Consider the following 26,192-nt stretch of genomic DNA (forward strand, 5'->3'; position numbering starts at 1 on the left):
AAACCAATTGCAAAAGAGAATACATTTACAATAATATGTTGTGTGATTGAATTTGTAATATTAAATAAATTCAAAAGGAGACTGATTAGAAGAGAGATTTCTGTGCTGACTTACTTGTGTGTGAGGGAATCCTTCTTGGCTTGGTGTTTGGCCAATATATCATTGAACACACTCTGAGTTTTTGTCAGTGCTATACTTAGCCTGCCTAGGAAAATAACACAATTCTACAATCAATCGCGAAAATGAGGCCAAGTTTGAAATTACATTAAATGATGCAATCAAGTAGTCAACGGTTGTTGGCTTCAAAAGAATTGCTTTAGCAAAAGGGATGATTACTCATTTAAAGGGATTATTATTCGTAATAAAAAAGTTTCCATAAGGCTTTCCTAATTTTGTAAACAATTAGGAACAATTAATTAGATGACATCTCTGTTCATTTGATGATTCAAAAGAAATGCAGATCAGGGAGTATTGACAACAACTTCACACATACAGCTGTTTGTCTTAAGAGTCCACTTTGTAATTAGATCGTGTATATATTTAATAATTAATATAATGTATAATAATTGTATCTAGGCATTCTCTGCTTTGGCAGTGATTGTTAGCTATTATTCATGTCTGTAAATGGTACTAGTTAAAAATAAATAATAATAATCGATATAAATAAATATAATGAGACAAATCCATTGCTGGGGCCATGACCTTGAAGTTGCAGAAATGCTTGTGGGATCTAGTGATGTCTTTAGGCTTGGATGTTATCAATTCTTTGTACCCTCATACCTTTCTGACATTTCACTGGGGTATAAGGTATAGTATATAGTATAGTATAGTAAAGGTATACGGTAGTTTTTAAAAGTGTAAAAGTTTGTTTAGGGTTCCAGGGGATGGAGGCTTGACATTGTGTTTGAATGTTAGGTAAAGTACATTGAGTGGCCACTGGTTAGTGTTTGCTGTGTGTCTTATATGCAATTTGCCTACTAGGTTGCCATTCTTATCTGTAGAATTTTTAAAAGAGAGAAAATAGGCCCTCTTCTTCCATAGCTTCTTGCTGTAGGCCTAAATGACACTTGTTGATGCGGCAGATAGCAAAACATCAGTGGGCTGATTGAAGATGATGAGTAATGGTGGCAGACTGGCGGTATTATAAAAAAATATTGTGCTAATGCATCTTTTTTTAAATGAAAGAATTCAGCGCAAGATTATACGTGGCGTATTCGAGCTAAACAGCGGAGACAATTATACCGATGTGTCGGGTTTCAAATCAATCCTGTCCGCCCCTAGCCCCTCGCAAGACCAATTCACAAATTAGCATTAGCTTTTTTTTAGATTTACTTCTGAGCATTATCAACGTGCGCTGAGCAAAATGCCTCTTGACGCAATTGGATAGATAACCAACCAGAGCAATGAAACGTGTCACACATCAGTGGCAGCCATCTTGTATGTTTATGAAAATGCCTCAACGGCGCTCCCATAGAGCACTCCCCGTCCAGTCATCCTCAAACCCGCCCCATGTTAGATTAACGCTGGTGATTACCCCCACCAGGGACAGTTCTGCTGGATTACTATCTGACAGGAGGGGGGCCAGGAGCGTATGCCAGAGTGAATCAAAGTTGACCTCACAGATTTGTCTGGTTCCTAGGCTAGTCTACGCCTATGCGCAAATTGTTTCATAATGACAATGTGTGTGGGTGTAATTAAGTGATTCACTGGAAACAAGTTTATAGTGATTCAGAGGACAGGGCAGGGCCTGTGTGAGAGCAGTCTAAACACAGACCTACATTCCCAATATCTATCTCCAAATATAATAATAAATGCACATTGACTGTTTCACAGGATCAATATGGGTGAAATGAAAGAGCCGCCGACAAACAATCGAATCTATGTGGATTGAACATGACGTGACCAACATGGTTACATGTTGTCTTGAGCTATATGGCCTTGAGAAGGTCACCCAAGAGGAAGATCTGGGTTGAAGGTAAAGTCCACCTTGAGCCAGGCCTGGGGGTAGTGGCCATTGGACACTACATTCATTTGATCTGCTCATGGGCACACCACCCATGAGAGGGTTCCTATGGGCAGGTACAACTACCATTTTACAATAACCAAGCAAGGAGCAGCTCAAAGTAGCACAAACTAGCTCTAGATATGGGGAGCATCACCTCACTGCCGGAGAAGGAGCTGGAGCCAAACTGAGAGATGTGCACACCTTGAGGAATGGCTTGCCTGCTTCAGGGACAGATTAGGAGAAGTGTAAGATTGACTGCCATTGTGGCCCAAGGTTTGCATTTCCTAGTTGGTGGCCAAAAACTTTTGGTAGTGACATGAATGAGGAATGAGACAGAACCAGGCCAATAACAGTTTCCTCTGCAGGGTAGCAGGGATCTCTCTTTGATAGATTGATAAGCCTGAAGATCCAGGAGGACTTCGAAGTATTGTCTCAACCTGGAGGAGAGGATCTGGTTGAGGTGAAAAAGCTAATGGACATGCCTGTATGTTAAAAATACCCCTTATTATTCTCACTCGGCTCATTTCTGCAGTACCAATTTCAGCATCTTTCAAAAACGTGAGGTCACGGGATCAGGATGGTCTCCAAGCTATGCTGGACATAGGAGGAGCCATTAATTATCTGTGCAAACCACAAATTGAAAAGGTTCTACAAAACAACTTATACATCAATGGGAAATAAAAAAAAATTGGGTGGAATGTGGAGAGTTGATTATTATTCTGTATAGATTGAATGAGTACTCTATTCTAATAACAAGAATATTTATCAGTTAATTCAGAAATAGATATGGATGGCTGGTCGATTTCATGACCCTTACCTGCGTCCTCTAGCACCGATATGTCCCTGGTTGACATTTCTGTCAGCCTGTTCTCCAGCTCGTCCAACGATAAAGCTGTGCAATCAGAGTGCTTCTGCTATAACAGCAAGCAAAATATAACATTTTAAAAAGAATCCTAACAAAAGTACAAGTAAAATACAATCCTACCACAATTTAGGTGCCATAAATGTGTGCACCAGAGCTAGTAGAAGAAAGCGCTCACAGTATCAGGTGTGCTGTCTTGCATTCTGCACAGAGGGCTACCCATCTCATTGACCATCTTTACATTGATGGCATCTGTGGTCTCAGCTTGGTTATCAGGACCAGGACCAGAGCTAGGGTGAGAGCAGCCACCTACTGAATTCCATGAGGACTCTGAGGATATAAAAGAAACAGTGAGATTTTTGGTAAATTAAACTTTGATGATAAGTGATTGATTAGATTCAAGTTAAAAGGTGCTGTAGGTACGATTTTTAATTGGAAGGTAATACGGTAGAAATGCCATAGCCGACCATCAGCTATTAGTGAGTGAAAGCCTCTGTGAGCATATCTGGTCTGGTTCACTGAGATAATCAAGACTGTTCCTTGCTCGTTTCTGACCAGACCTGATTGGTTTGGAGTATCCATCTCGGAATGGATCTTGGGATCCCAAGATTGATTGGGAGGGGAATTTGGGAGGTTTGCTTATTTTCCAAATATATATCTTTTAATCTCTCTCAAATCGTACCTACCAAATTAATTGAGCATGTACCTTGAACAGGGTTGCTAGGCTGATTGCAGACAATACTTCCTGGGAATGTCGAGAGGAGCTCTTTGATGTTTACATCCTGAGCCATATTCAAGGAACTCAGTCCATGGGTATACTTGAAATTAGAATCCGAACCATACTTGAGGAGGAGCTTCACAACCTGAGAAATACAAAACATTGTGTGGTTGAGCTTCCGAAAAAATAAAACATACTTAACTATAAGCACTATATTTAGTCATTCATCCGACACTTTTATGTAAAGAAATGTACAGGTGACGCTAACAACAATCAAAACATACAAAGGCATATCAGAGAGAGCATGTGTTACGCTTATCAAAGTACTCACTCAGGATTCACTCTCAAACACAATATAATGAATGCTTACAACTCAAAATACCATTCTAGAAGGTCTGTATAGAGGGACAGTACATTAAAGTAAATGGAGATGATGATGATTCATGTCTAATGACCATAAAGCTAGGCATCAAGATGAGCTATCTTAATTTCACTACAAGACATTCAAAAACTCAAACGATATTATGTTATTCTTGCTTAGAACTAATAGTACCTGATAACTGCCAGATGACACAGCATCATGTAAGGGTGTAAATCCCTCAAGCCCCCTAGCATTAACATCGGCTCCAGCCCGCAATAGTTCCTCTGTCACAGCCTCGTCGCCAGCAACACTGGCCTCGTGAAGGGGCGTCCAGCCTAAACAAATTGCAGCTTGTTCGTATTGTAGTTATGGGGATTAAAACATTTTTCAAGTAAAAATCTGATAAATATTCTTATACTTAACCGGCATTGTCTTTCGTGTTGACATTTGATCCAGCTTCTATAAGGGTTTTGACAAGTGCCAAATCTCCTTTTTTGCATGCCAACTGTAAACCAGTCTCTCCAAGGCCATTTCTTTTGTTGAGGTGCCTCATCTCTCTACCTTATATGAGATTTAAATACATTCAAATAAAACATAAAATAAACAAACACGGCTAAATGGCACTTGAAACCTCCAAAAAACATAAGTCTACCTGTCCGAGATGTACTATGAGCTTTGCTTTTTTTAGGCACATAATTTGTGTCATTGGATATCCATTTGTTTGATTGTTTCAGTGGTCTTTTCTTGCGTAGGAGAAGTCTTGTTGGATTTCCATCTCTCTTTTTTTTTCTTTTCTTTAAACTGACTTGTGAAACAAAATCATGTATTGATATGTTTTCAGTTCCAATATCGATTCTAGCATGGCCAATGTCAGAATCCTGCAGCAGGCCATTTCCCTCATTACAACTCTCAAATGGCTCCAAGCCTTTATCCTGATGTTGGGTCTGCTTGATTGCATTGACTGAGTATGAAGATGCTTCATTCACCTCAGCCCCTAAATTACCAAATGGGTCAATGTAATCTTGTTCTGAAATCATAGTGCAGTCTGAGTCACTTGTGCAAGGTGAACAAAGGTCATCTTTTGGGAACATAGTTGGATGAGCTGACTCTTGGTTTGTCAGTAGGCCTTCCTCGTGCAAAGGATGAGTTGGGCATGCATCGTTCTCTGCAGATGCATCTTCAGGAAGGTCTTTCTGTCCTAACTGGAGGTCATTTTGCCTCTCAAGGGTCATTAAGCATGTGTCTGGAAATAGTGATGTTGCAGAATTTTTTATATCACTTTCATAAGAGTCCCTCTTATCAACAGACGAAGGGGGGTCGCCATGTGCATTCTTGACACATGACGAATTTGTAATGGTTGATAATGCCTCTTCATTGTCCTTCAATTGTTTCTCCTCTTCGGCATGAGCTTGCTTACTGGTTTGTATTATGCTTCTTCCATTGGTTCCTTGGAAATCAGCATCTCCAGGGTGAGGAGAAAGTGCTTTTGTGTTACACATTTTAAGATTTGTGTATAATCCTGCTGGTTCTTCCACTTTCTGCATTGTGTTAACACCTGCAACGATATTGTACATGTTGTGATCTCTGCGTTATTTTCTGTGTTTAACAGAAGAAAATGAGTGAAACTGTAAGACAATGTTAGTGCTCCAGGATACACATCATACACACACACACTGTACTTGGACTACAAAAGTACACCAACATGCACATGGCTCTGTATTTGCACATTGCCAATTTTCTCTAATATACATTTCATATATACACATGAAATGTATATTTAATTCCATCAACGCAACCAGGTAACTGCTCATTCATAGAGCTACGGTATTCTATAGTTTAATTTATCTATCTATATGCTTTGCTCTAGGGCTGTAGTCAACCAAAGAAAATGTTGGTCAACTGAAATTCGACCAACTCTACAACCAATCGATAGGAGAAAATAAAAAACACATCTGCACGTCATCTCTAGATCAACTTAATCGGCTCCAGTGCTCTCTACTCTAAGTGGTGGTAAATATAACATAGGTGCTGTTTGGAGGAAGTGGAGGAAGGGTTACAGATTCACTTGTGGTCCGAGTCCGGTCACACACGGCGTACTACGGAGCACCGAGCCGGGCAGCGTAGTAGGAAAACAACATGTTGGAAGATTTGAATCAGGGGTTTGTTCTGTGTGCAATATAATGCATGGCTTTTCATTTGGTGGCACCCTAACAAATTTTGTCGCACCCCTTTATTAGATCTGAAAATGTTCCTTTGTCACATAAAATCCATATGTGTTCATCCATTTGATCAGATTCTCTCACTTTAAATGAGTTGGATATAATTGTATTGCCTAGGGGATCTTTTTCTTTTTCTATCTTCTTGATATCTTTTCTCACAATCTCACAATCTATATAGATAGATAGATATCGTAAAATGTTTACAGATAGCTTTTGATGATGCAATAACCTCATAAATCATGACACTGCTCTCCCCTACATTAAAATTCATATGCCGCTTTGAATAATAAAGTAACAGTCTCTGTATGAATTTTGGTGATTCTGGTACTGTATTACTTGGCATCGGATTGAAACTTAATTTTACAGTATCTCCCAATCCTAGTCTCATTGAATGACTCTACGATGCGTGCTAAGTGTGCCTACTTAAAGCCTATCGGGCGTTTAACAAAAAGCATCGAAGACAAAAAAAAAAGACAACTTATGCCTACCTTTTTTGCCCAAAATGTCAACTACAATCCAAACTTTCCACCCCTGAGTGATTTTTAAATAACTATATAATACGCCTATTCACACTTGATGCATGTACATCTGTTTCCAAAACAAGAATTTTGCACATGGTCTGATCATGCATTAATGAACCGTATGCATTCTTTGGAGCGCTACACTCAATGGTTTCTGTAATGCAACATTTCAAGCGAACTGTGTAACACTTGAAAGGAATTTGGCTTTCAGTGTTCTTACCTGCAATTTGTAAAGCCTTCCATGTACTTTCTAATGCTGACTCCAAAGCCTTGTTGTTGGCAGGCCTTGTGCTTTATCAGCAAGCTCCAAATCAGATTGATCACTCTGCATGAGTAGGCCATAATATCTTTAAAGTTGTTTCTGCACTTCATTGGGATTGAATTCCTTTATAGTCTGGATCTTACTGGGCAGTTTTGTCAATGTTTCTGGACCTGAACCTTTTCCTTAGCAGCAAGGAACTGTCATTGGGAAAATTATTCTGAAGGGATATCTTAACTAGTTTTGAAATTACAGTAGAGAGAAAAATAATCTATTTGACATCAAGAAAACACTAAGACAAGATGTTTGATACACTAAGACAAGATGGTCCAATAGGAGTTGTCCCACTAAAATGAAAAGCAGGAAAAACACAATGATTGCTACAAAACTGTTGGGGTACGTTATGAAACTAGTTCTGACATGAATTGAAGAAGGCTCAGATTGTATTGTTGTTTTATACTTCTGTGGTGCTTTTTGAAACAAGTGTTAAGGTTCTTGGTTGGTATGTGATTATTTGTTGAAAGAAGGTTCGACCTTATGCCTGGGAAGATGCACCGAAAAATAACAATGCCGCCTCCAACAGTGTCATGATCCTAAGACAGACCACACTTGTTGTACAGTCTTGAGAGTCTAGATCAGGGGTACCCAATTAGAATTCAAAGAGGTCCAGTGACTCAAATTTCCGCCCAGCAAAGGTCCGAACCATTAAAATGTCTAACTTGCGCTATGATTCAGGGGTATATGTAGTTATTGTATGTAATAATCAAAATAGTACATTTCAATAAAATGTCAACAATATTTATTGCACATTTTCAATACAGACACATTAAACATGAACAAAAATAAATAAGCTGCCTAATCATGAATAACAGTAGGCCTGTATCACAAATTGTGTTCAAAAAATAACTTAAAAGTGTCTGTTTTTTAAACAAAGTGCTTAGATTTTTGAACAAATATGAACATAACAGTTACATTATACATTATGAACAACAATAAAATGTAAACAATATTTATTGCACATTTTCAATACAGACACATTAAACATGAACAAAAATAAATAAGCTGCCTAATCATGAATAACAGTAGGCCTGTATCACAAATTTTGTTCAAAAAATAACTTAAAAGTGTCTGTTTTTTAAACAAAGTGCTTTGATTTTTGAACAAATATGAACATTATAACAGGTCCACATGACCATCTTTCCCACTCCCACTTCTCCATCTCACATATTTTTAGTGAGAGAAATGGGCTTTTGCTTGCCCTGCCAGTAACTTGAACCTTGGCTGGAATGGAGTCAGTGCCATTCTCATGCACATTTGTAGGTGCTCATTGGTGAGTCTAGAACGGTACTTATTTTTTATTATGTTCATAGTGGAGAAAGCTGTCTCACAGCTATACGTGGAGCCAAACATGGTCAAGGTGTACAGTGCTACTTTCGTTAGACCAGGGAAAACAGTCTCAGGCACTGTCTGTAGCCAGAACGTGGCATGGTCAGTTACCCCAAAATGCTCTGCAACATTTGCTTGCAGATCAATCAGTCCAGATCAATCCACCTGGAGAGATCCAGCATGTGCCCAAGTGAAGGTCTGTGTCACCTCCTTTGAAAATCCTCTGACATCTGTGATGAGGAATGGATTCTGAATGAGCAGGAGGAGCTGCTGTCCCAGGCTGAAGCTGTCAAAGCGTCTTTTGAAGTTTCCAATCAGCTTGTCCATGAAGTCAACATGAGGAGAAACATCTCTCTCTCCCTGAATCTGTTCCTGGACGTTTGGGAAGTGTTCACAGTCTCCTTGAAGATCTTCCTTGAACACTTCCAGTTTCCTCTGGAAGGAGCGGACAGCTGTCATCAAATTACAAACAGAGTTCTTCTTGCCCTGTAGCTTTAAATTTGTGATATTAAAGGTGTGATGTGATGTCTACCAAAAAAGTAATAATATCCATTTTGCCCTCATCTTGCAAAAAAAGTAAAAACTGTTGCCTTCTGTCTCTTGAGCTGCACTAGAAAAGCGGCTATTTCTTTATGAATGGACCAAAAGCGTTCCAACACCCTGCCTTTGCTGAGCCATCTTACGTTGTTGTGCAGTAGTAAGTCGTCAGCATTTGCATCAACTTCTTTCAGGAATTCTCTCAGCAGGCGATGTTGATGGGATGAGGATGCTCTGAGGAAGTTGATGAGTTTCATCATTGTATTCATCACTTCAGCATACTCTTCTGACAGATGAGTGCATAGAACAGATTGATGGATGATACAGTGGTAAGCTATGAGATCAGGGTTGTCCTCTTTCATCCGTGCCACAGCTCCTCTCTCTTCCTACCATGGCAGGTGCTCCATCTGTGGTGATTGAGACCACTTGTTTGAAATCTCTTTCTCAGCATCTCCTTTATGGCCTTGTAAATGTCCTCTCCTCTTGTATGTGTCTCAAGTGATGTTACACCCAAGAGGTCCTCACAGAATTCTTTCTTCTCTTTGTGGAAAAATCGAACATACACCAGAAGCTGGGCTTTATCTGTGATATCTGTAGATTCATCAACAGCTAAGGATATGTTGGTGCACTCTGAATAGCTGCATCAAGCTGCGCCAATACATCCTCCAGTCTATTTCAGTCTTTTTTTATGTTGTTTGAGCAGACATTGGGACTTGCTTGATTTTTTCACACCAACTCATCTTTTTGTTTACCCTCAAGTAATGTTTCAGCGACAGCATTCATGCACTCCTTAACAACGACCCCGTCAGTAAATGGCTTTTTATGTTGACCCAAAATCCATGTTACTTTTAGTGAACATTCGTTTGCACGTTGCTGGGCCGTTAATGAATGTGAGAGTATTCTGGTGGACCGATCATACTGGGATCTGAGTTTGTTTATTTTCCGTGCCCTCACCTCTGACTTCAGTGGGTATGTTTGCTCAAAATACTTGTGCTTGGTTTCGTAGTGGCGCTTCACATTGCCACTTTTTATGATCGCCACGGTCTCGGAACATATGAGACAGACTGGTTTACTACTCGCAGCGGGAAGAATGAAGACATATTGCTCTGTCCATTCATCCTTGAAAGCTCGATTTTCGATGTCTACTTTTCTTATCTTTGAGCACGACATGCTGTTATCTCTCCTCTTGCTAGCTCTTGCTTTCGATCCTTTCTCTTTCTCTCCATGCACCTATTAAAGATTCTCTCTAGCGAGCCCTTTCCACAATTACCCGCCTCTCTTTCCAAACAATCGCTTTGATTGGCTGAGTAGCGTGAAGCTCTATGACCTAATGACGTACATACGTAAGCTCAGCTGGACAAAGCCGCGCCAGTTGAAAAAAACGCTCCGTCAATATTATTAATTTCTCATTCATTTTTCAAAAAATGCGTTGAGGTCCAGAAAGAACCGTCACTCGGTCAGGATCCGGACCGGAGTCCGCCATTTAGTGACCTCTGGTCTACATCAATGCTGGGATAGTAGACTGCTGCCGATCAGTTTTTCTGTAGAGCAGAGGATGTGCTGCGCTCAACCCTATAATCTGGCAGTGGCGTACGGAGCATGTGACTCAATGCTGGCAGTCAAGAAGTGCACCATCATACTATCAATATCTAGTTACAAATGGGAAGTGTGCCATAATGAGAATCTCATTCTTAATAAAAAAAAGCAGGCAGTTTGTGCAAGAAACAAACTCATTACACAAAGCCCACACAATGATTATCACAGTGACATCCTTAATGATTTTTACTTTTTTATGGTCTCTCTTTTTTATGGTCTCCATAAAATGGCTTAAATTGATTGATTGCCGCCAGTGTTTGTTAATTAAAATTCCTGTAAATTTCACCAGTTTATTGAGAAGAAAGAAAAAGAAACTACCCACTTCACCCATTTTTTGATTTCCCTTTAATTTAATGCATATAGTCCCTTTTAGAAAGTAAAAACTCTATGGAAAAAGTTTGAGTTGACTGAATGGGCCAACTGACTAGGAGGGTGTTTGACCTCCTCACCGAGGATGTTGAAGAATATTCAGTTGTAACGCCTAAATGTAACGCACATGAGTTAACACATGTAGCCCTTTCATTTTATTATTTAAAACTGTACTTCTCTTTACTCGGGTATATTTTTTAGCCAGTAATCCAATTTAAATTGGCTTAATTTGCCATTTATACCATCAACAACAACTAGTATGCTCTAATTTAAAATGAGCAAAGATTTTCCGTTTCACAACTGCTTATTTCAATCTCGAGGAATAAATTCAATCGCGCATAGGATGAGCCTGAACAAAACTGTGTTCATGAGAGGCTTCAAAAGTCATCTATGGGGTATTCCCAAGCAGTCATCTATTTCAGTGCTTTTATTGGTTGAAGCCTAGTTGGTGCAATTGCACGATAATGGACCATAGTAAGGCTGGCTCTGCGAGACTAGGTGAAACCATTTTTGTGTTATTGGTTATAACGTGCATTTAAAATAAAGGGTATTATAATTAAGCAATAGATCGCTGTGGTATGTGCTCATTATACCATTGTTAAGGGCCGGCGACCCCCTTCACAGTGGTATAATGAGCACATACCACTGACTGAAGTGATCTTTTGCTTTTATACAACGGTTACTATTATGGCAAAACTAAAGTCAGACACTACATTAAAAAAAAAACAAGAAAGTCAAAATAGCTGTTTTTTTAAAGAATACAAAAAAGTAGTCCCTCCTGGCTGCCTTCCAAATGCACGACGGTCGCTATGCAACACACTTTAGCGTCCCTTTGAGAGAAGGCTCGGCTAGAGCGGTTCGCTGGCAATTTATCCTAAGGAGCAGTTCACTCACCGCGTGTAAATTTCCGTGTGATAAAGTTTCCTAGGCCACTCCCAACAACTGCTACTTTGTAAGTTACCGTTTCTACTAAGTTCCGTTTCCTAGGCTACTACCAACAACTGCTACTTTGTAACAGTTTCTACTTCCAGGCGCGGAGTGATACGGAAACTTTCACAAAATGATTGGGCGTCATAGCAGTTATGTATTCCCTCAGTTATGTATACGCTTATACAACAGTTAGGAACCAATCAGATCGCTGGATTTAAGCCACCCGTTGTATAATAGGGCCTAAAAAAAAAAAAAGTTTGGTTCCTGTTGGTTGTCAGTTGAGGTCATGGGTAGGTAGGGAATTTATTTTTGATGAAACCAAATATAGTATTTAATAGTACAATATAAAATAGCCACTTATATTGTGATATTTTGTTAGAGTTGGTGCGACGGCTTTTGTGTGCTTGTGAAGAGTCAGGGGTGCAAACTGGTGATGGCCTAAAAAGGTGAATGATCAAGAAAGAAAATGATCAATGCACGGCGCCTTAGGTCCTTCCAATGAATAATGCTACATTTTTGTTAAACTCTGTTTAAGTGAAACATTAAAGTCTGTAAGGGATGTCCAGACCTACTGTAGAAGCATTGCTAAGAATAAGAAATACTCAGTTGCATCCATGAGAATATTTTACGTGTAATGATCAATAAATCAAAAATAAATTACGTACAATAACAACTGACGTCAATTAAATAATTCATACGTCTGATATCCATACTGAGCTAAGTTTATAAAGAAGAACACACTTGTTTTACCTTGTTAATAACAATTAGCGGTTACACTAACCAGCCCTACCGACAACATGGCATGGGCCAGATACTAACTAATGCATCTGCTTTGCATGTCAATGGAGATTTAATTTTTTATTTGTGTTATACTGCAAGGGAGGCAATCCAACAACTTGGACCACTTCAGGAGACTGCTGCAGTTACCTTCTCTTTCTCCACGGGAATAGAGCCACTTCCAGTTAACCTCTACGTCGCAGCAACAACAAACACAAGTGGCATTCGAGAAAGACGTTTTCCGTAGATAGCTGTCAGTTCACTTCAGGTCCATGTAATTTCTCCGACGCTACATTGTTCCTACCTCTCAGGAGTATGTGGACTACTCCTCTGGCGGCGGAGCAGCGGGAGGAGTCCAGCCGGAGAAGCGAGGTTGGAACAATGGAGCGTCAGAGAAATGACAGACCCGAAGTGAACTGACAGCTGTCCCGCATACGGCAACAATCCCTTTCTCCTCCATGCAGCGTTTCAATCTTGACATCAGAGAGTCAAAGCCAAAATTCCTTTCCCCCAATTCCGTCTCCACCATGGCCGAGGTAACCCCCACTACGAGTCTTTGTTGTGGGAGTACCAGAGAGTCGGAGAACCCAACCCAATCTTAAAGGAGACATATTATACCACCAGGGGCCCTATTTTAACGGTCTGAAACGCAAGTGAGAAGCGCCGAGCGCAAGTAGCTTTGTGGGCGGTTCAATGGCGATGTTGCTATTTTACCAGCGCATAAATGACTCTTGCGCCCGGTGCAAACCTAAAAAGGGTTGGTCTAAATAACCTAATTACCCGTAGGCGTGGTTTGGGCGTAACGTGCAATAAACCAATGAGAGTGCCATCTCCCATCCCCTTTAAGAGCCATGAGCGCATTTTAATCTGAAAAGTTTATATTTTGACAGTACGTTTGCAGTCTCCGATGAGAAAGATGCATGACCACATTAATTTCAAACTTCAAATGGCTCAGTTTATGGCCAAATAACACACATGATATGCGGTAACTGTGGTTCTATTTAATGATATACGCAATACATTAACAAACATTGTTTCTTACCAGTATTGTATGCATTATCGTTTTCAACTTGTGTTCCTAATATGAATATGTCCCCCTGTTAATATACATTGACATGGACTGCGTTATGTATTACATGTTTAGTTTGCGTGTGTTTAAACAGATGGACGGACGCACACATGCGCGCCCGCATTTATTAATTATTTTAAACTTACACACACGCGCGCCCGCATTGATTCATTCTTTTTTACACCAACTCGTGGTAAAACAACGTCAATCAAATACTCCTCAATCCTAAAAGTTATGGGCTTGTCAGGAAAATACGGTGTTTGAAGATGCATTGATTTAAAATAAACTTATTACCGCTGTATCAGCTGTTCTTTCCCAAACAATTTACCAATGTGTGGCTAGGTAGATGAGAGAAGCAAAGTGTATGTGCGAGGTGCACAAGCAACATTATGCATGCGCCCCTTAAAATAGCATCTGAACAACGCACCACTGACTTTAAACCAGGTATTTTCCTGGTTTGTGGCGCAATTGTTTTCTGAAACTGCAAAATAGCACCAGGGAAAGTTTGCGCCAGAACACGCCTCCTCCTTTCGCCGAACCGCCCATTGGGGCGCAAGATCATTCCCTAATTTACGACGCGCGGCGGGTGAAGGAAAAGAACGCTCTGCGCCAGTTGCAAACTAGCAACGACACATGCGCCAGTGTAGAAAGTAAATTGCGCCGGATGCAAGATAGGGCCCCAGGTGTGAATGTGACTACCTTACAAGCCATTTTGAAAATCTACCCCATACGACATCACTAGTGGGCGTGTCAACCTAGATCTATGCTGGATTGATTAGTCTACCAGCCTACCCAGGGGACTGAAGTGAACATTGCTCATCTATCCAGCACAGATCTAGGTGGACAGGCACGCCCACTAGTGATGTTATATGGGGCCGATTTTCGAAACGGCTTGTAAGGCTAATCACACTCACACCTGGTGGTATATGTCTCCTTTAAGATTCATAATATCAGAAAATATCCCCGGCAGTTCGGTCGTGGCAGAATGAATGAATAAAGATCATAAACACGTCAGAAGAAAAAACGTTTATTTTGACAGATGTGCCTGAAGTTACTAATTACAACCTCGTTGATGACCAACGTTTAGGAAAACATGTACTTTTAATTCAGCCTTGGGTGAAATCGAAGAGTAGTGTGTACTGAATGCATGTTGATGATACACTTCTTATAGGGGGTAATGGCATGACACCGGCTTCCTCCATCTTCCATTAAATAAATATCCTCTAATTCCGGCTCAAGTCTACAGGCCGCAAGATCTCGAGCACTCGCAGAACGCAAAATCCGACGCAGGTTTACATACAGGTAGAAACCAGACTATGATTGAGTTACCTAGGTGTTCTTATCGGATCTCACTTCTCCGTTCAGGTACCGATTGCGGTCCGAAGTAGATCGGGTAAAGGTGTTGTATGCATTTCAAAAGTCTGGTTGAGGTCTTATTAGTTTATGACTGCATGTAAACGCACTGACTGGAGTTGGAGTCACTTAGACTGCCGCAACTCCCGCTCTGCCAACTTCAGCCACATTCCTTAGCTGGGTTAGGAGGTGGGATTTCCTCACACTGCTCCAGTCTAGGTTTGGCCTGAAGTTGAAAGTCATAGATGTCATTGCACCTTATAAGGTTAAAACGATTTCTGGAAAGCCAAAGGCACCCTGGAGAAAAGCTGCTTCTGTAACAGCACAGAAAAAAGAATGCAGGAAGGTTGAACACATCTGGCGTAAAACAAAACTTCATATTCACCATGATGTCTATAAAGAGAGCCTCCGTGCCTACAATTTAGACTTAAAAAATGCTAGAGAAACATTTTTCTCCAATATCATTAAAACCATCACTAATAATGCAAAAACCCTATTTGCAACTGTTGACAGGACTGACCACCCCCCCCAACACAATTCCACCTGATCTCCATTCCACGCAGAAATGCAATGAATTTGCCGCTTTTTATACTGATAAAATTGAAGGCATCAGACAAGCAATCAATATCTCCACTTCAAACAAAAATGTTGGACTACCACCCTGTTCAGGCAAAAGTAACGTGGCAAGGATGGCATGCTTTAATGTTATAGACTCTCAAAATCTTGTGGAAACTGTGACACAACTAAAGCCTTCCACCTGTTGTCTTGATACTTTACCTACCAACCTCTTTAAGAATGTTTTCGACAGCCTAGCAGTAGACATATTGCAGATTTTTAACAACTCTCACCAGTCAGGCAATTTCCCAAAAGCTTTGAAAAATGAAGTTATTAAACCCCTTTTAAAAAAGCGTAGCCTAGATGCCTCTATTATTAACAATTACAGACCAATATGAAATCTACCCTTCATAAGTAAAATCATTGAGAAAGTTGTCCTCCTGCAACTTAATCCCTTCCTGGCATCAACTGGTTGCTATGAAACCTTCCAATCAGGATTTCGACCCCTGCACAGCACTGAGGGTGCACTCACACTAGGCCATCTGGCCGTGGCCGTTGGCCGTTTTCACACCTAACCGTGTTTAAATGGCCCCATTGTTCTCTGGCCTGCACTCACTCTAGGCCATCTGGCCGTGGCCGTTGGCCGTCGCAACTGTGGCCTGGCCACGGTAGGGCTCTTGTACATACGGTCACCACGTCGTAAGTAACACGTCATCACCAGCGTCCGCTGCATGGACCATAATAAATGTCTGTCGCCAGGTCAGCGTTCTAACAACAATGGACAACAACACAGAAAACACAGTTCGCACTTTGCTGAGCTCTGTGCTATTTGGATATATGTTTACTGTTTATTGGGAAAGAAGGCTCGTCGCCTTTATTATGTCCGTGGTCGTCGCATGGTGTATACGTCATCCAGCTCAGGTTGAGTAGCCGTGGTCGTTGTGCGCGTGCCGGCCCTCATTAGCATCTGTACCATAGCGGCCCGTACCGTAGCCAGCACACCTCTCCCAAGTGGCCAAAATTGGCCTGGCCTGGCCAGACTGGCCACACTCACACTGGCAGATTTGAGCACGGTTAGGTGTGAAAACGGCCACGGCCTGATGGCCTAGTGTGAGTGCACCCTGAGACCGCCCTTATTAAAGTTGTAAACGACATCCGTCTTAACACAGACTCTGGCAAACCTCAATACTAATGCTACTTGACCTCAGTGCTGCATTCGACACTGTAGACCATACATTACTTCTGGACAGGTTAGAAAACTGGCTAAATTGGTTCAGGTCCTACCTACAAAATAGGAACTACTTTGTTTCCATTGGCGACTTTGTATCAGAATCAACCAACGTGACATGTGGAGTCCCACAAGGTTCGATCTTAGGACTCTCTTTATTCAACATTTACATGCTCCCACTAGGGCAAATCATGCAAAATAACAATATTGACCATCATTGCTATGCTGATGACACGCAAATCTATGTATCTCTATCACCAAATGACTATCGGCCCATAGATCTGCTGTGCCGGTGCATTGAGCAAGTGAAAGGATGGATGTGCTGAAATTTCCTTCAACTAAATGAGGACAAAACAGAGATAATTGTATTTGGTTCTAAAACGGAAAGGCTTAAAGTAACCCAACACCTTCACTCTCTGTCCCTGAAAACCTCAATCAAAGCCAGAATCTAGGGGTTATCATGGATTCAGATTTACATTTCGACAGTCACATCAAATCAGTTACAAAATTGGCATATTATCACCTTAAAAATGTAGCAAGACTTAGAGGGCTGATGTCCATCGAAGATTTACAAAAACTTGTACATGCCTTTATCACTAATAAGCTTAATTACTGCAATTGTCTCCTTAGAGGTCTCCCAAAGCAAACTCTGAGGAAGCTTCAGCTTGTTCAGAATGCTGCTGCTAGAGTTCTAAAAAAGACCAAAAAATTTGAACATATTACACCAATTCTGAAATCGTTACATTGGCTTCCTGTAAGTCAGAGAATTGATTTAAAATCATGTTGCTAACCTATAAATCCCTACATGGTTTAGGCCCAAAATATTAACTGATATGCTTCCACTACATAAGCCTTATAGACCACTAAGAACCTCTGAGACCAATCTGTTAATTATCCCCAGAGTAAACACGAAACATGTGAAAGCAGGATTTAGTTACTATGCAACAAATAGATGGAATAAACTCCCAGAGGATTTAAGACTTGCCCCAACTCCGAGCACCTTTAAAACAAAACTGAAGAAATTTATGTTTGCTTATAGCTTTCTGCTAAATCTTAAATACATTGCGCTTCCTAAAAAGCTTTTTTAACTTTGCCTTTATTTTCTATTTTAATACTAAAATGCCTTTTTAACTTTTCTATTTTTACCCATTTCTTTGCATATGTTTTCTTTTACTTATCTATTGTTTTATTTTATTGTATGACACAATGTTTATATGTGAAGCACTTGGTGTCTGCCTTGTGTATGAAAAAGTGCTACATAAATAAAGTTGCCTTGAAGTTTCCCTACATCCGAGCAGCTCACAAAGCAACAACTAGACCATTCCTGACACATAATTGTATCGCTTTAAACTTCACCATTTCATAACCACACCCATCTAATCAAGTCTTCCTTTGTTTGTCATTTACTCTCCCTTAAGGCCAGGGGGGTATACAACGAACCTCGCTGAACATACCCAGGCTTTCTTGAGAAAACCTGGCTCGACAGAGACGCAACTCGCAATCAGAGTTAAATGGTACCACGACGCTCACTTTAGATTTAAATTCGTTGAACCAGGTTTTCCGCTTTAGGTTCAATGCGCGTTCACATAAAAGGGGCGTTTATTGCGTCATTTGACTCACCCTTACGCAAAATGAATCGAGCGGAGAGCGGTGTATTTCACCAAGGCGGAGTGTATTATTATGAACTCCTACGAGGAATTCAAAGTTCAAATCACAGCCAAGGGGAACACGGTTGCCCATAATATGGCTAGGTTGGCATGCTGACAAAAAATAGCCGACCGTGTTAATTCGTAAGTGAAATGATTCTGCATATTGTCTAAAAAAATATCATGTTGAGGCACCGATCCGATATTTGTATCGGTATCGGTACCGATATTGAAGACATTTCTAGATCGGGTATCGGTGACAAATGCCATCCAAAATCCATATAAAAAAAAAAATAATAATAATATTTTTTTTACGTTTATGTACATACTTGAATCCTATTCCTACTACCTTGCTGCTTTGATAATTGAATTTCCCACGAAAATGTTCTCCACAGGATTAATAAAAGTGTATCTATCTATCTATTGGCTGATCTATTCAGTTTCTATGCTGTGCGCTGTGAGTGACGTCATAAACAAGCAACACGCCGTGCGGAGCCTACAGTGATTGCAAAATGGAGCGAGCAAAGGGATCTGCTATCTGGAGCTATTTCACTTTACCTAAGCCAGCAAGCTCCACGGCTACATGCAACATATGCAAAGTAAATGTCCCGAGGGGTGGTACTAAACCTTCTAGCTTTAATACCACAAACCTTATAAAGCACATCCAAAAATTTCACGTGAAAGAGCACTCTGAGTTCGTGGAACAGAATAGTCAAAAAGGAGGCAGCATGAAGCAGCTAACCTTAAAGGAAATGAAGGAAAGAGGAGAAAAGTTTCCCATGAATAGTGTGCAGGCATCCAGAATCACAGATACCATTTTAAATTTCATTGTTATGGATGGGCAACCGCTGTCGGTTGTTGGAGACCAAGGATTTCGACTGCTAATTAGCCACCTGGAGCCACGGTATAACATGGTAAGCCGAAAATATTTGTCCGAGACGGCTTTACCTGAACTGTATGGTAAAGTGTGCAAACACATATTGGAGATGGTAAAAGACGTCAAAGCTCTGAGTTACACGACAGATATCTGGAGCTCTGACGTTTCCCCCGTGTCACTTTTGAGTTAACTGCCCAACTGGCTGGATGAGAGTTCGTGCCACACAGTGCAATGTCTAAATGCAAAGGACTTTCGCGGTTCGCCACCACCAGCTGACGCGATTGGCAGCTACTCTAAAGAAATGCTTGAAAGTGGCAAATTCCTTTAGATAAATCCATGTCATTCCTGAGGGACAACGCAAGCAACATGCGAAAGGCGATGGACAACATGAAGGGTGCGTAGTTTAGGCTGCGTGTGCCACATACACTGCCATCTCGTGTCATCGAGGGACTGCTATCACAGGCGCGCTGTGAGTGATGCTATTGCACGTGGGAGACGATTGTTGGACACTTTAAACATTCCCCTTCCCCCCGCTTGCTTATTCACGGCTGCAAGATATCCAGCTTGAGATGAATCTTCAAGCAAAACGCCTGCAGCAGGACGTCAAAACCAGGTGGAATCGCGATCAAACCTACTTTATGATCGCGAGTCTTGTGGAACAGAAACGAGCACTGTCTGCTTATACTGCTGACCATGACCTGCCCTCAACACTCAGGGCAAAACAGTGGGCCTTGCTTGAAAAAACAATGAACTGTCTAGAACCGTTTTGAGGAGTTAAACAAGGAAGGTGAGCTCAGCCACATCCTCCCACTGCTGATGTTATCCCAAGTGTCACCGTTCTGAATACGTTGTCCTCTCCATGGAAACCGAGGCCAACTCTGGGATTAAAACCATGAAAAGGACGCTCTTAGAAGCTGTTGACAAGCGCTTCAGCACCGTGGAAGACGAACCTCTGTATGTACTTTCCAAATGCTGGACCCAAGATACAAGACAGGTGAGGACTAAACTTTTTGTAAATTATTTCACTCGTGTCAGAAAGATTATTTGACTTTACTAGAACATATAAAATATTAAATATTATACAGACATTATAGATGTTACATACAGTAATAAAATATTTAAAGTAAGGATAGCTGCTTTTTTTTTTCATTTCAAGAAGTAGTAGTAGTTTGTTGAATTTATAACTGAACCCAACATGCTTTATTTTTTCAGATTTTTCACCAGTGCAGATTCTGCCAAGCGGGGGAAAGATCCACTGGCTAAGGAGCTGGAGGAAGATGTGAGGACCACCACTGCTGATGGAGCATCAACGGCTTTGGAGCCACCAGGAAAGGCCCCCCCGAGTGGAAACAGCGGGAGCAGCAACTCCACGCAGCAGCAGCAGCTTCTTCATGAAAGAATTTGACAAAATTCGGGGAGAGCGAGAAAAAGGTCCTGGTGCAGCAAGCAGCTCTAGTACTGCTGTACAATTGCATGGATATTTTACAGAGGAAAACAATCCTATCACAGATGACCCATACAAATACTGGGGAGTCAACCGCCAGCGCTTTTCCTGGCCTTGCTGCTGCTGCCTTAAATACCTCAGTGCACCCTGCACTAGCGTTGAAAGTGAAAGGCTTTTCAGCACAGTCTCCACCATCATGGACGAGAAGCGAAACAGACTCACAGCAGAGAGAGCAGAAATGCTTGCTTTCCTAAGCAAGAACCTGCCAGTGATGCTTAAGCCTGAGCTTGAGGAAGCTGAGAATCTGCTTGAGCAGGTTCACTGACACCTCAATTTTTTTTTTTTAACAAGCTAGAGAAGCTATTGGTTTGTTCAGATGCTTTTGCACTAAACGTTATAAAGATAAGCTATTGTTTTTTTTTACCAAGTTAGAAAAGCTATTGTTTTGTATACCAAGACTACCTCTGTTTTTTTTTTGTTTTTTTACCAAGCTAGAGAAGCTATTGTTTTGTTTACCAAGCCTACCTCTGTTTACCAAGACTACCTCTGTTTTTTGTATTTGTTTTACCAAGCTAGAGAAGCTATTGTTTGTTTACAGGCCTACCTCTGTTTTTTTTTAATGTTTACCAAGCTAGAGAAGCTATTGCTTTTTTTTTACCAAGCTAGAGAAGCTATTGTTTTTGTTCAGATGCTTTTGTTTATTTGCACTAAACTATATAAATTATTATATTATATTATTTATTTGTTTTACATTGTATTTTGAATCCGTTTGCACTGACTGAAACCCAATCCACAATATATATTTATGATTACAATTGTTTTACTGGTGCATAATTATTTAATAAATAAGTAATTCAGTTAATTTACATCTGTTATCTGTGTTGTTTTTTAAATAGGAAATGTATAAGTCAAGTCTCATGATCCCAGTCTTTTCCCCTCAATGAAACTTACAGTTTGTAGCCATAATTTCGTGCTGTTTTTCTATATCGGTATCGGATCGGTATCGGCCGATACTAAACCTCAGATATCGGTATCGGTATCGGAGGTGAAAAAAGCGGATCGGTGCATCCCCCCCATAGATGTGGTGCCAGCACGCTCCTACGAACATGGGGCCAAGTCAAAAATAAATATAAAAATGTGGTAAATTGTAAGCACCCATTTGAATAATTTCAGGTGAATCTAGCCTATGATTTGCAATGGCCTAGGCTCCAACCATTAATCTCATGTTGATTACCTGTAGCAAATAAAAGAAAACCCAAATGAATACCGCTCCACCGCCCTTCACCACTTCGGAGGAGCTGGCTCTCGCCAATAACGAAGGTCGGCCGATGATGGTGGAAGGGGGGATGTCCTCTGCCTCAACATCCAAGGCGTTTGTAATGAGTATGTATTCATGTATTGGCAATGGACATAAATAATTGCCTTGCTAATCAAATGTGAAATGATTGAATGTAAATTAATTGTGTCATTTTTAGGTACAAACATTATTTAGGAGGAGCCGCCAACAAACAATCTCCAATCAGAGGTATATAACTATCAAAGCAAAGTATCACGTATTCTTCTAAATGTTTACTTTTTGGAAAGAATGTCTAGGTTTCCCTGATTCTTGCAGGAGACTCTGTCGCCCTGGGACTCCAGGGCGACTATGGAGGTGATTTTTCTTAACAATTCTCACAGCTATAATATGAATTTGTAGAATAAAAAGTACCTAGGCCTTATTGTTTCACTGACATAGCGGTTATGCAAGGGATAATGGACAACACTGCACTTGACTATCCAAGGTTAATGTAACCTACGTTGAACGTGGGGCCACCTTTGAACTTCAAACAGACACACTGCGCAACAGTAAGTGCACGGCTTCTTTGTGTAGCATTGCATTGCCTACATACGGTCCAACAAGGACTATCAAATAACGAATACCCTCTGATGAGAATCTGTATCTCTCATAAAGAATATCGTCAGACAATGCCAAGGCGGGATCGGTTCTGTCCCGAAAAACCCTCTGTCTCCGGAGAGACGCCTGTACGATAGGTGCGCCGAGGTCCACGGGAACACCCACAAATGGCGACGCCATTGTCAGAGGAGGGGCTAGGAAGCTGCGCACGCCGATTTAGGCAGCAGATCTCCGGGTAGACTAAGCTGAAAACCTGCTCCCGACCAGGTTTGGTTGCGAGCATAAGTCACCATGGTGACACAGCAACGCTTAAAGAGATCGACTTTCGTGGTCCAGCTAACCCAGGCTTTGAGCTCAACATACCTCGCTAACCCTCTAATCGAGGTTCGTAGTACAGGCCCCTGATGGCTTCTCCACCCTTGATACATTTGCTGCAACCTAAAGTGTTTCTTGACACACATTTCTCCTCTTGCTTGCTTCTATACCCTACCCTATCCCCAGCTTGCGCTCACACTTGATGTTAACACTGCCACTCACACACTAGTCTGTTCTGCCCGTGACCACAGACATTGACACCCTCTGTCCTCTCACTTCCCAACAAGCACCCTCCACGCCTTGGCTTACGGAGCCCTCTGGGAACATGAGACAACCCTGAGGGCGACTGAGAGGAAGTGGTGAAAGTCCAGGGCCACTGCTGACATGGCTATGTATCAATAACTTCTCTCTGTCTCTCCCCACTGATAGGACCTCTCATTATGAGGATAAGATCAGCAACCCTGCCGTGTCATTGCTGTCCAACCAATGAGCAGCGCTTGGCATTGCCTCTTTTCATTTCACAAGCAGACTTGTGCACTTATGTTTAAAATGCAAGTGAGCTGTTGTGGAATTCATAAAACACATGTTATGTATTGGCAAACTTTTAACACTACCATTATTAAAAACAAATCTTTGAATTGTTTATACATCAACAATTTGGATTGCTTTGTTCAGCATTTAAATTATCCACAGTTAATTTAAATGCTGGGCTGTGATTAAAGATTAAGTTTGAAGTATGTGTGCAAGTGTGTATTGGATTGGACATTGAATGGCTACAAACAGGTAACAAAACCAACCTTCAGAGAATCCTTTTCTGCTGGATGTCTGTTTGAGTTCTTCAAAGTAGACGTCAGAAAGACTTGAAAGGGAAGATAGCCTTCAGAGCTGGAGCAAAAAATAGACAATTAATTAGAATAACCAACAAGTAAATTGAAGAAATAAAGTTTCGAGGTAGCTCAGTCAGACACCGTGTTACCGCAGCAAACAATGACCACTTTTTTTGATGAAGTTAGTGAGTTTTTCATATTCAACAGAGCTAGCTTACTTAATGTCTTAACATCTTGCCATTATTTATTTCTTACCATACATAACGTTATAGTAGATAGATAGTGAAAGGAGCAATATACAAACAAACCGTACAAGAGTGGCTGCTTGCTAGCTTATGCTGTAGTCCTTTGCTGCCATTTTGTGGTATAAGAACACATGACACAATAAGAAAACATTATTAAATTAAATTAATTCGGATAAGATTTTCATTTAAAAAATAAAGTCTGGCTAGAAATGCTTTTGTAAATGCATAAAAAACGTTCTGCCGTCAAGGCCAGGCCGGCTATAAAATCGTGCTACATATTAGTTATGCGCATGCGCGTGCATGCGCAGAATATTGCTCCGTAGTGTGAAATACACATACTGTACCCCTGAAATAACCAATAAAGACGTTGTTATACAATATCAAAATATGCTCCCGATATTCTTACAGTGTAAATAGTGGTGGCTACTCATAGTGAGTAGTGGTTTAAAATATAGTGATTCTGCAGTGGTAGAATCCTTTGATAGAGGCAATTGGTTTAGAGATCAAATACGCTACCAAACACATAACGTTGCATTTCTTGAGAGGGGAAGTGTGAAAATTCTATACAAAGAATGAAGAATCATGTAAAGAACACAATATGGTGAATTATGTATAGTCCACTAGTGATGGCAGTGTGTCCCAATTCATAGGACGCATCCTTCGTAGACCGCGTCCTTCGAAGGATAGCGGCATTCGTAGGACCACGCGAAGGACACTCCGAAGGCGACGAAAGAAAATGGGACGGTCTAGCCTACGGAACATTCTGGTTTACGTAACAAACCGTTACCGCCCTTTCACTTGCGTGACCCGCTGCTCCTGTCACCTAGCACCCCTGCCAGCTGAACTGACGGTGGGTGTGTGGTGTTGGTGTGTTGTGTGTGTGTGTTGTGTGGTGTGTGGTTGTGTGTTGTGTGGTGTGTGAGGTTGTGGTGTGTGTTGTGTGCGTGTGTGTTGTGTGTGTGATGTGTGTGTGTGTGTGTGTGTGTGTGTGTGTGTGTGTGTGTGTGTGTGTGTGCGTGTTGTCATGTAGGCTATAGATATAGATCGATTGTCTTGGCTTGCTTGCATCCATGAAATATTGTAATGTTATGGCCGAGCTGGCTACTGCATATCGCGAACAATCTGGGGATGAGGGCATCCCCGAATAATGATGGGTATTTCGCACACTGCCATCTCAATATATAGCCTAACATATACAAATATAATCACTGTACTAGACACACATATATTTTCCACTAGCTAGTGGTGGTCATTACATTGTAGTGAAACTAGTAAAGACAACACAGCCTTATGTTTACGGCAAACATGGAGGCAACTTGACTGCCGCTCTAGTTTCGACAATGCGTTACTTTAGTCTGGTCTTTCTCTTCACTGATTGGTTAGACAGCCTTCAAACTTAGTGGTCAAGCAAAGAAGGGGAGGGCTCGTTCTGCATACCTAATAGCCGGACGTGAATAACTAAAGCCGGAGTGAAATGACTAATAGCCGCGGCTATTAGTCAATTCAAAACCGTACGGAATCCGTACGGAATCCGTACGGAAACCGTACGGAAACCGTACGGATTCCGTACGGATTCCGTACGGAATTCTTGCAAAACCGTACGGAAACCGTACGGAATCCGTACGGAATCCGTACGGTTTTGCACTTTTACCGCGGCCAATCTAGGTCCGGGATTGTGTCCTTCTTGCTTTTCCATAGACGAGCGCACCCAACACAGCGACCAATGCGACCTACGTCGCGACCAATGCGACCTACGTCGCGACGCACGTCGTTGGCCACAGAGAGCTCGGCCCTACTGGAGGAATGTGTATTTTACACCGCTACTTCTCCAAGGATCAATATTGTCGGCATACGCAGGACCACTAGGTGCCACGATTTGACAATAGTATCTGTCTGCGTCCTGCAAGACGGAGGCGTAACTTGTAGTAGGAGGCGTAACTTGTAGGTAGTAGGAGGCGTACTTTTCTAAATCGCGGAAGTGATCTGTATGAAGCAGCGGTGCGCGGGTACATGACCGCAACTCGGACCTCAAATATTAGGCCTTATATAAAAAATAATGCACCCGACCCGCTCATTTAAAAATGTGCTCTTGATTAGCTTAATCTTGATATGCTCTTGATTATCTTAATTATAGCCTTACGTGAAACTGACATCCCTGAGTCATATGCATTTAAGAAAAGAAGCCTATTATTACAATTT

General features: G+C 41.2%; 1 protein-coding gene across 2 annotated transcripts in view; it reads right to left on the reverse strand.

The window, feature by feature from the left end:
* LOC130384667 (ankycorbin-like) overlaps positions 1-24,296 on the reverse strand; it is a 28,312-nt gene extending 4,016 nt beyond the window's left edge. Inside the window, exons 1-9 of one of the 2 annotated variants that reach the window (XM_056592973.1) lie at positions 24,062-24,296; positions 23,719-23,806; positions 4,599-5,501; positions 4,370-4,507; positions 4,139-4,281; positions 3,574-3,730; positions 3,046-3,197; positions 2,823-2,916; positions 115-205 (exon numbers count right to left, since the gene is read on the reverse strand). In XM_056592973.1, the coding sequence (XP_056448948.1) occupies positions 115-205; positions 2,823-2,916; positions 3,046-3,197; positions 3,574-3,730; positions 4,139-4,281; positions 4,370-4,507; positions 4,599-5,490 (1,667 nt within the window). In that variant the 5' untranslated portion in view covers positions 5,491-5,501; positions 23,719-23,806; positions 24,062-24,296. Of the gene's footprint in view, positions 1-114; positions 206-2,822; positions 2,920-3,045; positions 3,198-3,573; positions 3,731-4,138; positions 4,282-4,369; positions 4,508-4,598; positions 5,502-23,718; positions 23,807-24,061 lie in introns of both variants that reach the window. The other variant, XM_056592972.1, reaches the window with a different exon arrangement.
* Between the last annotated feature and the right edge of the window lie 1,896 nt (positions 24,297-26,192).

Source organism: Gadus chalcogrammus, chromosome 6 (genome assembly GCF_026213295.1).
Source record: "Gadus chalcogrammus isolate NIFS_2021 chromosome 6, NIFS_Gcha_1.0, whole genome shotgun sequence".
In the NCBI taxonomy this organism is placed as follows: domain Eukaryota; kingdom Metazoa; phylum Chordata; class Actinopteri; order Gadiformes; family Gadidae; genus Gadus; species Gadus chalcogrammus.